The sequence below is a fragment of the Molothrus aeneus genome, chromosome 1, assembly GCF_037042795.1.
Source record: "Molothrus aeneus isolate 106 chromosome 1, BPBGC_Maene_1.0, whole genome shotgun sequence".
Taxonomy (NCBI): Eukaryota; Metazoa; Chordata; class Aves; order Passeriformes; family Icteridae; genus Molothrus; species Molothrus aeneus.
The window spans coordinates 21,759,455-21,772,145 of NC_089646.1; the positions used below are offsets into that span (position 1 = coordinate 21,759,455).

At 39.3% G+C, this 12,691-nt stretch overlaps 1 protein-coding gene across 1 annotated transcript in view; it reads left to right on the top strand.

Annotated features, from left to right (window-relative positions):
• NMT2 (N-myristoyltransferase 2) overlaps positions 1 to 12,691 on the top strand; it is a 35,450-nt gene that overhangs the window by 16,359 nt on the left and 6,400 nt on the right. Inside the window, exons 4-10 of the mRNA XM_066552816.1 lie at positions 1,512 to 1,630; positions 1,727 to 1,818; positions 1,925 to 2,041; positions 2,597 to 2,767; positions 3,939 to 4,047; positions 7,456 to 7,626; positions 9,812 to 9,979. Of these exons, the coding sequence (XP_066408913.1) occupies positions 1,512 to 1,630; positions 1,727 to 1,818; positions 1,925 to 2,041; positions 2,597 to 2,767; positions 3,939 to 4,047; positions 7,456 to 7,626; positions 9,812 to 9,979 (947 nt within the window). The remainder of the gene's footprint in view (positions 1 to 1,511; positions 1,631 to 1,726; positions 1,819 to 1,924; positions 2,042 to 2,596; positions 2,768 to 3,938; positions 4,048 to 7,455; positions 7,627 to 9,811; positions 9,980 to 12,691) is intronic.

The following is a 12,691-nucleotide window of genomic DNA, read 5'->3' on the forward strand; positions in this document are numbered from 1 at the left end:
GGCTTTAATCATCAGTAAGTTTCCCTCGTGGTGGTAACCCACGTTGGTAACTGCTTTTTGAAAACAAAAAGCCAAAAAATCCCATCCAGTAACAATGGTACCATTTCACTTGGGCTACAGTTCAGGTAAATGGTGTTTCAAGGCTGTCAGGGAATAGCTGATTATTAGGAAATAACTGATTATCCCTTGTTCCCCACCTTGTTCAGGCAAATGATGATCGTGATACAGTCAGTGTCACTCCCACCTTTACTGTGCAGGAGCTCCTGTTAACAGTCAAGGGACATTTCACTGCCCAGCTGGTTTGGTCAAGGCTTACTGGGAACTCCTGAGATCATAGAGCAGGCCCAAGGATGGATGGAGAGATGCACTACCAAAGGGACTGCAAGGATGCTGAGGTTATGCAGGGAGAAAATCAGGAGGTCCAAAGCCTGACAGCGTAATCTGACTTAAAGGACAATGCTACAAGAAAGACAATGAGGTGCTGGACTGAGTCCAGGGGGGGACTACAAACCTGGTGAAGGGTCTGGAACACAAGTCTGATGAGGAATGGCTGAAGGAGCTGGGGTTGTTTAGCCTGGAGAAAAGGAGGCTCAGGGGAGGCCTTATCACTCTACAGCTACCTGAAATAAGGTTGTGGCCATCTGGGGGTCAGCCTATTCTCACAGCTAACGAGTGCTAGGACAAGGGGAGCTGTGCCAGAGGAGATTTAGATGGGATGTTAGGAAAAATCTGTTCACTGAAGGATGGCTGAGAATTGGAAGAGGCTCCCTCGGGAGGTAGTAGGGTCCCCATCCTGGAGGTATTAAAAGATATGTAAATATGATGGCTAGGAACATGGTTTAGTGGTGGGCTTGGCAGTGTAAGGTCAGTGATTGGACTGATCTTACAGGTCTTTTCCAATTTCTCTGATTTAGTAGGTGCTGATCCTTAGAAGAGGAACAGCTGCAGTTTATTAGCTGAAGACTGGTGCTGTAAAGTAAGGGAGGAGAAGAAAGCATGCCTTCAAGTAGGATTTTAGGAATACATTTCACATACCAGCAGTATCTCTGCAATGCCCTCACTTTGCTATGTCACTGCTCCTGAGTAATCCTGTTGAGTTCAGGTCTGTTCAAGTCAGCAGTAAACAGGATCTGAGCCATAGCTTGCTAGCTGTGAGTACATGTTCTCATGATGAGGCTGTGGAGCTCATGGCTGGCTAAATGCTGTGCTGATAAGTTATTGTCTCTTGTGTTATGAAATGCAGGGTATCAGTTGAGATGGAGTGGTTCTGTGCATTTCTCTAAATATTATGATGAGACAGTCATTAGTCTGAATGTGGTCTATGAGAATGAGAAGTAGTGTAAACTAATAATACTAATTTTTTCAGCATTTTTAAAAAGCTTCTTGTTCCATTTACATAATTATGAGGAAATACATGATGTGAATTAAATGTAGTTACAGAACTATCAGGAAAGCTAGCAATGTAACAGTTTTTTGGTTTGTTTTTTTTTTCCCTCCTCCTCCCTCAAAAGATGAAGTCATAACTTCACATGGTGCAATTGAACCAGATAAGGACAACGTCCGCCTAGAGCCATATTCTTTGCCACAAGGTTTTATGTGGGACACATTGGATCTTAGCAATGCTGAAGTTGTAAGTAGAACAATTTTTATATGTATCTAAAATAATTCAAGTTTTTTCTGATTCATATGTGGATAAGTCTTTGGATTTTTTTGTGTATGTTTTCAGCTGAAGGAGTTATACACACTATTAAATGAGAATTACGTAGAAGATGATGATAATATGTTTAGGTTTGATTATTCACCTGAATTTCTTCTGTGGTGAGTAGCAAGTTCCACATTTTGTTCTGGCTGGAGTGCAGTGAAGGGTGTTTTTATTACATCTTCTTAGGCAGTAATTTGTAATTATTTCTGTCATCAATTCTAGGGCATTGCGTCCTCCGGGCTGGTTACCGCAGTGGCACTGTGGGGTTAGAGTGTCTTCAAACAAAAAGCTGGTAGGATTCATAAGTGCCATCCCTGCAAATATTCGTATTTATGACAGGTAAAATGCACCAGTACTTTTGTATTTGTTAAAGAATAATGCCACAAAACAAACCTTGAACTGGTATCCATTGCTATAGAGAACTTAAAAAGAGAGAACAAGGTGAAGAGCACCAATGTTTATTTAAGGACTTTTCTTAGTGATGGATGATACAGATAAATGCCATACAGTTTTCTGACCCTGCTGAAAAGCATTTCTAGTTGATCAGATGGGCTTCTTGGCCAAGTCTTTGTACACTGACAACCATAAAGCATTGTGACTCCACATAGCATTGCTTGGGTGCTATACTGCATCTTAAAGTAAAGCAATCAGTTAAGTCTTGATAGAGCTCTGGTAAAGGAGTATTGCAAACCTCTTAGAGATAGGTTGCATATTGCAGTTTGTCACTGCAGTCACATAGGCACAGATTAGTGTTCGTTGCAGATGTACTTTGTCACAGACAAGTTTATTTAACTTCAAATTCTTCTGTCATGGTATGGAAAATTGTAATTATAAAAATGAAAACATGCAGTGTGTAACTCTCTTTAACTTTTCCATTACTTAATGTCTTTTTAGTGTGAAGAAAATGGTAGAAATCAATTTTCTGTGTGTCCATAAGAAACTGAGGTCTAAACGGGTGGCACCTGTATTGATTAGAGAAATAACCAGAAGAGTAAACTTGGAAGGAATTTTTCAGGCTGTTTACACTGCTGGGGTGGTACTTCCCAAACCTGTGGCCACTTGCAGGTAACCTAGGTGATGTTCTTAATATTATTGGCTCCTATAACAGTAACTTTAGGAAAATTTAACATAATTGTCTAAAACCATAAAAGCATAAAATTCAAAGCTATTAAATGTTGTGGCCTTGACTAACCTGAAGGCCTGAGTGTTTGTCACTGTTGGTTTTTTTTGGTGTTGGGGTTTTTTATCCCCCCTTCCCTCCCAGTGCCCCGGATAAAACAGCTTCTCAGACTAAAATTTAATTTGTGGTTTGTTTAGCATACTTTAAATAGACTAACAGATGTTTCTGTTGACTTTCTGGTGGCAGCCCTGCTAGCAATGACAACATTGTATACCTGTGTTTTTCAAGTGGTCTGTGTCTTTACTGGGACACTTCCCTGTTAACCTGGTTGCTTGCCAGAGATGGCAGAGCATTTCTGGTAATTGTATGATTTGCTTTTTTGAAATACTTTCATCTTTCCTGGACAAAGGAGGACTTTATTGGCACTTGATAAATACAGGAACACTACCATGTGGGAAGAGTTACAGTCAAATATAATTTCATTTGCTTGGAATGGATTTTATTTCGACTTGGAAAAGTTCAGTTCCTGCACTTTTAGCCCAGCTGTTTAGACTTCTTGAGGACAGAGTATCTTTTGATTTGAAATTGTTTTGTACCTATCAACACCAAAGATCCTCTATGTTTCTGTAAGGAATGATGAGGGTGGGAAATCAAAAGCTTTGCTGTGTTAGAATAACCAGAGATGCTCTGTTGCACAGTGACCTCCCAGGAAAGGGGGAGCTCCTTCAAAAAAATGCTCAGACATGAGCAGAGGGCCCTGTCTGCACAAGAAAATAAATGTTGCTATGTATGCATGGAGAGATTTCAGGGCTGTGACAAATGCTAAAATGTTTAGCCCTGTACTTATTTATTCTGTATCAAAAAGCATTTGCTTAGATTGAAAATACTGTGATAGCAGGCTTGTTTTAAAACCTATGATGTGGATATAGCTTTTCCTTAAATTTTTTTTTTTTTTTTTTTTTTTTGTTAATCATCCTTCTTATAGATATAGTACAGGCTTGCTTAGAAACAAATTTGGAGCGTTGAAAAGGAGGAAGCAAGAAAGCAGGGCAATGGATGCAAGTGACACTGACACTTTAAATACTATTTAAATTTGTGATTTGGTTGTATTTCCAGGTATTGGCATCGATCATTAAATCCCAGAAAATTGGTGGAGGTGAAATTTTCACATTTGAGTAGAAACATGACTCTACAAAGAACAATGAAGCTCTACAGACTTCCTGATGTAAGCAGTATGACTTCTAGAGAATCCCCACAGTTATTGTGAGGCCCAAAATAACCTTCCATCTGTCTCTGACAGCACAGGCTTTTCTGTGTAAAGGCAGTGCATGCAGGACATTAAAAAAATAATCTCTGATTGATGAAAAGGACCTTAAGGGCTATAGTAAACAGAAGAGACTATTGCTGGAAATCTGGATCTCTATGGAGAAAATACAAATTTTAACCTAAAATCCTTAAACAAAGGAAAAAAAAAAACCCAGAAAGCTTGACTTCACAAACATGTGGGATTGAGTTGAAGATGCATAAGACTATTCTTGGTATGTTTAATCTGATAAGAGATTACTGGAACAGAAAATCAGCAGTTCATGTCTTAACATTCTCAGAGAAGTCCATCAGCAACTTGGCTGATACAAGTGTATTGTTGATTCCACTCTAATTCACATTTTTTTCTGGACTGTCAGAGAGTGTTTTGCATTGAGCAGGCTCAGTAAAAGCCACTTCAGAATGTTGTGCACTGTTAGTTTGCATGGTCTAGTAAAAAGCAAGCATTCTGGCATAGCTAGGTTAGTAAATGTTTTTTTTTCCTTACGTTTTCAGCTAATAGTTAAACTTGCAAAAAGCCTTAGGGTGCATTTCCATGACAGGGCAAGTCACTGTGAATGCTATGTACTGTTAAAAATCTCATTGCTGTAATTAATAGCCTGTAGAATTTAGTCTGAGCTGTATGGCTGAAAACAATTTATTTGCTTGTAAAAGCCACCTTTTTTGAAGAGATTGCAGAGTATCCCTTACCTGTACCTTATCAATAAACCTCTCCTTACTTAAACAAACCCTCTCTTTTAGTTAAAAACAACACCTTTTTTCCTCACTCACAGTACTTATACTGATTGATCTGATTTTGGAGAATTGTGTCTGTTGCTATATTTGACTTGCTCAGGGATCTGAGCAGGAGGCTGGGCAGCCCTTGGAATAAAGCACGTGCCATGCCTTGATCCGTGCTCCCGCTGCTATGGGAGAGCCTCGTTTCCTGCTCCGCCTGGCGCCACCTGCGCTGCACCCGCAGCTTCTCCCTTGTGTGCAGGGCAGCACTCAGAACCAAATTAATTGGGTTTTAATCTTGGGCAGCTAAATATAGCTTCCATCAAATCTTGAAGGCATTTTTAACAGGCTGAGGAGTGTAATTTACAATTTCAAGTGTAGGTTTTGGTGGCAGCTCTAGTAACATTGCTTATGGATACAACTGAGGAAGTGATTAAAACATAAGGATCTTACTCATAGCTCCAAAGGTGTAACTACAGAGAATCATTAGAAATAGCAGTTGTATCCTGATCATTTTCCTTTATCATAAAACCAAGTTTTGACAGAGAAGTGAATTTTGGAAAGTAAGTAATATATCATTATCTCATCTATAAAATATAGCTAAGGCAAACATACAGTGTACATAGAGGTGCAAACAGAAGATAGGTGTTCTCAAAATCAACTTTTAAAACTAAGTGATGTAGGAGTTCATACACCTCAGAATTTGTTATTTTTAGTTTGGATTGGGAGCTTCTCAGTGGAAAATAAAGATTTAATCTTTGTTCTGATGTTTTCTCTTTAGGTCTTGTGTTTTGGGCTTATTTGGAGGCTTTTTTTTTCCTGAGAAAGGGATTAAGTGCTGTTGAGGGTTTTTCTCCTCAGTTTCAGGCAGTTATAAACACTACTGTCAAACAAATTTGTCCATTCAGTCTGTGCTATCCTGTCCTTCAGCACCAAACACTGTTTCTTGCATTTTAACCTCTTTTCTTAATGTCCTTGGAATATCATTGCCACTAGGAGCTCATCTCCCTTTAAGAGAATTAATCATTCCTAATCACTTGAACAGCCTGAATTAAAATGTTTTCAGGTGTAATAAATACTGTAATTAATAAATATCACCCTCCCTAAAGGCTGTGCATGTACCTATAGATACAAAAAAAAAAAGTGTTTTTTTCCTAAGTATTTGATCTCTTGAGCAAGGACTTTTCTGGAAGAAGTAAAATTTGTCAGTATTTAGAGTCAGGACAGGAGTATGTTTGTCTCTGTTGTCTTTTCCTGACCAGCTGAGATCCTGATGCTGAGATCCTGATGGATGATTACGTGCCCAGAGAAACAAATTTTAGCACAGTTCTGTACACTTCCCCTCACCTCTGGGATTGCAAACAGTCACTTACTGGTGGTGATTCTGAGCATTACTGGGGGGAAAAAGATCTTCCACCTCAGCTGCTTTTCCTCCATCCTTCCTGTATGTGTCAAGTGTACACCCTTCTGGATTGAGAGCATTTAAAAATACAGCTGATGTGCTGTCGTGGAGTCAAAATATAGTCCCAGGCTGCCTAGAAAAGCAGGAGGACTGAAATGTAATACATAGGCCAGAGCTGTGGCAAAATGTGCCTTGATTTCTCATCTGGCTGCTGACTCCCAGAGTGCAGGAATAAACATCTCCCCCAGAATAATGCCTTTTGGGCAAAGCATAATCAGCTACACTCATTGCAGGCTTCCAGTAATCAAGTCTCTACCTGGCTGCTCTTGCCTTTTACTTTGCTGTGATTAATGTGGTACGTGCCCAAGTATGTAGCTCAGACAGAGGAGGCAGGATAAATGAGCACTGAAGAGAGCAAGCATTAGCCTCCCCAAAAGGAATTATCCAGGAAGGCTGGCAAAAGATGGGAGGAAAACTTTAATCACTTTTGCTTGTTTAAACAATAATTGCATAATACTAGAAAGTAATTCTTTCCTTTTTTGATGTTTAAAGTCAGAAAAATATTTGTTAAAATATAATTTCAGACAGCTGTAAGTTATGAGAAGCTTTCTTGTTACCAGAATAGCAGTTGTGCCTGTGTAGGAGGTTGTTAGCAAGGAAGTTTACAAGTGCTAAAAATAGGTAGAATCTCTTTTGTTAAATAATTTATAATTAAACTTAATCAGCTGACATTGATTTTAACTGTAATTTCCAAAAGCTTGAATTGCATGTGGTCTTGTCTTGAGATAACTTCTGATATGTAAGTTTCTTTGTTTTGTTTCAGTGTCTGGGCCCCATGTAGTTTAGAAGAAGATAAGAAATAGATTAACCTAAAAAAAAATATAAAAATACAAACTGCACAAAGTGTAGGCAGTTGGTGATGGTATGTCTTTCTCTGGAGAAATGAAGCTGTTTCAATAATGAAATTAAAAGATTGAAGTGCCCCAGACTGTCCCAATAATTAGAAGAGAGGGAATTCTGATTGAAAGCTGTGTGTAAAATAGCATAATGAATTAGGTGGCTGGGATAAAGTAGGCTAATAATGAATGCATTATAGCAAGTGCAGTGACTCTGCAACCTACTTTCAGCCTTTGCTGTGTGTGCAGTTTTCCTTTTAACATCCTAACATTTATTTTTCTTTTTTTCACTAAGGCCACAAAGACTTCAGGTTTGAGACCAATGGAACAAAAAGATACTAAAGCAGTACAAGAATTAATCAATACTTACTTGAAACAGTTTAATCTTGCTCCTGTGATGGATGAAGAAGAGGTGGCCCACTGGTTCCTGCCTCGGGATCATATTATTGACACTTACGTGGTAGAGGTAAAATATGCACTAACATATATTAATGTGAGTGTCCCTCAGTAGTTCAGAGCACTCTGCACCCAGAGTGCCAGACAGTAGCTCATATCAGCATCAAGTTTTTGAAGTGCAGGCAGTATGAAATATGTGTGTTATAGGTAGAATTTGATACCACAACTACAAGCTTTGTTCTTTGTATTACATTCTCTTAATAAGAAAATGTTTGCCTGTGATAAACTGCAGTGCTCTTATAATAGAATATCTTAAAGAAGAATTCTGAAATATCAAAACATCACTATCTTGACAAGAACCCTGCATATTTTGAGATCAACTTTTCCACCTGCATTTCCTGATTCTTTTTTGCAGAGGTATGACATGATACTAAGCAGTGGTCTTCAAACCTCCTTTTCTAGAAAAAAAGGAAAAAGTATGCCATGACTGAGATAAGGATTTGGTTTGGATTGGCTATCATTCTCCCAGGTGTACACGTTTCTGCCATACACCATTACAAAATTCTGTTTAAAAAAAAACTAATTTTAGAGGCACGTGCTGGGGGAATTATGTTTTTTTGATGGTTTGCTTTTTTTTTTACACACTGGTAAAGTGTGTTTTTTTCCAGTAAAAGAATGTGTGTACAAATGTGTATGAATTAGTGTATATATGAATATATATATATATATATAGATACATACATACACATCTAGCACCCCCACCCTCCAGAGAGTTGGTCATAATGCTTCTCTCAAAATAAGGAGTGCAGGAATAGGAGTGCATGTGAATTGTAAATCTCCCAGACATGTTTGGAATAGGTGCAGTAAAGCTAGTGGAAAGATACACCCTTCTCTTTGAGTCCATATAAAATCAGTTGTATACAGCATATTTAGACAGTGTATTACTTTGCTTAAAGTGATAATGTTATTTTCAAATGATCAGGACTAAGATCCCTAAGCATTCTTCTCAGAAAAGCCCTAGGTTGTGAAGCTCAGTGTTCCCACATGGTAAACTGAATTTGTGCAGGAGCCTCAGCTGAATTAGGGAACTTAGAGCTGCTGGAGATGAGTGGTCCTGCTCATCAGTTTTTATTATCCAAATTTAGCTTTCTGCTTTGTAGTGAGTCTAGTGCTCACTGGACTTTTCCATGGTCCAATTTATAGTCCTACCTTCTTTGTCCACTCCCTCTTCTCCCTGCCCTCTGCCCTGCTCCCTGAGTTGGTTTTTGGCTTGCTTTGTGAATTGAAGCCTACAGGAGAGTTCACAAGCACTAGGATTAACATGAATGTGACATTAACAGTGCCACATTAACTAAACAGCACAGTCTTCACTTACTTGATTTATGCTGTCTCTTGAACTATTTTTTTACTATACAAAATGTAGGTTTGTTAGTGCTTAAAATCTTTTTAAGACCCAGAGAAGCTACTATCAGACTTTTAAGTCATCTTTGTAAAGTGCAGATCTAAGACCTTAAAATACTCTGTATAATTTATGAGTTAATATTTTTGTCATCCTTACTGAATTTAGTGAGTGACTCAATAACTTTTCTGTTCCTTGTAGTTAGTATTACTCTACTACAGAATCTGTACCTGCTCTAAGACAAAAGCTTTTTTGCATGTGGTAGGTTCAATTGTTTTACATTTTACTGTAGAAGTACTATTAATTTAAGGAGCCATCTGAGGTCCTTCATTAAACTCTAATTAGTGATTACTAGTCATTCAAAAGTAAAGCAAACAAGCAAGAAGTATTTGTGTATCTCCTTTACCTTATTTTCTTGGGGATACTCTGGGGAGTTTTTATTAATATGCTTTGTATACCAGCACAGTAGATTTTTTCTCTGTTTTTAGAAAGATGAGAAAAATATTCTTTGATGTGAATGTCATCAGGTTTTTAAAATATCCATAATATTTTAAGAATATTTTATTAAAAATTAGTTCAGTCAGAAAAAAACTTTGATACTTTCAGTGGAAGTGTGCTTTGTTAGCTTTGCCCATAGAAAACGACTGTTTTGACAATTGTTTGTCAGAATGTTAGTGGTGTAATAGACTAGAAAAATCTAAATGTTTGTTTCCTCTTAGCTAAGACTAGCTGCTATGCCATAGTACTTACAGTACTCAAACCTTGCTGCATTTTTTGCTTTCAGTAGAACTGTCACATCAGCCTAACCAGCAACTGATTACTTATTAATGGACTTTTTTGTTTTGGTTCCCTATAGGGTTCAAATGGTATTTTAACAGACTTCCTCAGTTTCTACACATTACCTTCAACAGTGATGCATCATCCTGTTCATAAAAGCCTCAAAGCTGCCTATTCCTTTTACAATATTCATACAGAGACTCCCCTGTTGGACTTAATGAATGATGCACTCATTATAGCTAAATTGGTAAGTTGTAGGTTGGGTTTTTTCTGCTTCATTCACAAAAGTATTCCTAGGAATAGTGGCAAGGTAAGAACTGGAGTAATTTATCCATGCCAGTGCATTTACAGCACAGAGTGCAGTTGATGAGACATATACAATATATATATCAAAATATAAAGCAGTATGCTTGTTTTTCCTTTTTACTCTGAGTGATGCTGGGGAATGACAAATGCATAAAGTATTTTCAGTAGCTTGAACTGTGGATACACCCAAGAGCACGCTGATGACCATAGTTACTAAGTATCAGAGGAATGAAAAGTATCACTAAAATAATTTCCCTTGGAGATAAATTAATATGCGCTACCAAATACATTTTGCTTTTTTAGATTATTTTTTGTTCCTAAAAAATTTAGAAATTTATTTATGTGAGCTTTGTCATGTTGTCATTGCTCCATGTAAAGCTCTGTAGATGATGTCATGGTGTAGCTTTTAAGCATACACTTAGGTATGGAATTATACTGATAGATGCTTGGTTGAATGGAAGGGAAAAGACTATAAATTTCTTCTTAAACAGAAGAATTTTGAGAGTTTAGTACTGTCTAATGAAAAGCTATCTCTCAGCTCTTAGTGACTGTGGTTTCATGGGAGTACAGTGCTAACACCAATGGCACATGGCCAGCACTCTGAATTTGCACAGACCTGTTTGCCCTGGGTGGTTCAAAGCACTGCACAGGCTTCCTGTGGTCCATAGCACCCACTCTGCCACCATTCCCAGGAGGCTGCAGGCACAGGAATGTTTTCTGCTCCTCCCTCCTGCACTGCTGGTGGTGTTAGAGCCTCCTGGGAGTGCTCCAAGCTGCCTGCACCTGCCACAGAGGTTTCTGTGCTGGTTCTGGATGAAGCCAGTGATGGTCTGCAGAGACTGTCTGTATTCAGACTTCAGGCTGCATCAAAGCAGCCACACAATCTTCAGCCTGTCTGTCCCAGCCATGTTCAAGCAGCACAGCAGCTGAGCTGCCATCTGTGATGGGAACTGCTTGCTGAGGCTTGTTAACCTAGAAGCAGTTCAGTAACTATATGTCAGGGAAAAATTTCTGGATGGTTATGGGAAATATTGTTGTTCAGGCTCTAGAATGATCCAAAAGGAAGTTCAGAGACAGACTTTGAGAAGCCAGTATTATTTTCAGGAGTGACTAAAAATACTGGTAATTACTCTTAAAAGTCAAGGTGGAAAAAGGTTGGTCTGGGTTAGAAGTGTGGCACAGGGATCTGTGTGTCTGTCCATTCTCTAGGCTGTGTGTCTGGCCATTCTCTAGGCTGTGTGTCTGGCCATTCTTTAGGCTGTGTGTCTGTCCATTCTCCAGGCTGTGTGTCTGGCCATTCTTTAGGCTGTGTGTATGTCTACTCTCCAGGCTGTGTGTCTGGCCATTCTCTAGGCTGTGTGTCTGGCCATTCTCTAGGCTGTGTGTCTGGCCATTCTCTAGGCTGTGTGTATGTCCACTCTCCAGGCTGTGTGTCTGGCCATTCTTTAGGCTGTGTGTCTGGCCACTCTCTAGGCTGTGTGTCTGGCCATTCTCTAGTCCATGGTGGGACAGGTGAGGAGGCAGTTCCATGGTGTGACCCCAAGGCTTTGCACCTTCCCCTGCATACATTTCTCTCTCAATGTGAAATGCAGCTCTTACCTTTTGAGCAGATCATCCTATATCCCTTGCAGTACTGGGATTTAGACACCTGTGGATTTCTTAAGTACCTGCTGGGCCTGTAATGCATCATTAGATGCCTAATTATAGTTGCAGATCTGGCAGTTGAGTTTTACATGAGGAGAGTAAGGCAGCAGAGGAGAGATGATAATGCATCCTATTCACAGCCTTTGTTTACAAACATGGTGAGTCTGGCCAGGATGGAGTTAACTTTGCTCCTTGCAGCCCATATGGTGCTGCACTTTGTCACTGAAGCAGGGCTGATCACACACCAGGGTTTTGGTTGTTGCTGAGCAGTGCTTGCACAGCCTTAAGACTTTCTCTTTCCCCTGCAGTGAGGAGGCTGAGGGTGGACAAGAAGTTGGGAGGGGACATGGACACACCTGTCACAGGACAGGTGACCCCAACTGACCAAAGAGATGTTCTGCTCCACAATAAAGGCTGAAGGAAAGGAGGAGGAAGGGAGGATGCTTCCAATGATAGCATTTATGTTCCCTAACAATCATTATGCATGCTGAGATCTTGCTTCCCAGGAAGTGGTTTGACATCTGTCTGGCAGTGGGAAGTAGTGAATGTATTCTTTTTGCTTCCCTTGTGTCTTCAGCTTTTGCCTTCTCTGTTAAACTGTCATTATTTCAATTCACAAGACATCTTACCTTCCTTCTATTTTCTCCCCATCCTGTGGGAGAGCAGTAAAGCAAAGGCTGTGTGGGTGTTTGGCTCTTGTCTGGGGACAGTCTCCACCACAGACTCCTTTCTGTACTTTAACTCCAAGCATGGGTTTTGGAGATACAAATTCAGCTCAGCAAATTGATTTAAGGTTTTGCATGCCAGCTAATGTTTATTTTTATCTTCAAATCACACTATATAAAATTAATTTAGAATTAGTTTGGCTGTTACAGGACAAAACACCTGACCTTCAAAGTAAAACCCAAAATTTGGAGTTGTTAACTTAGGTTCTATGCATTCTGCATGGAGAGACAGTGAGATTTTGCATCAGGATAACCCCTCTAAAGCCCTGCATATTTTATTGTTG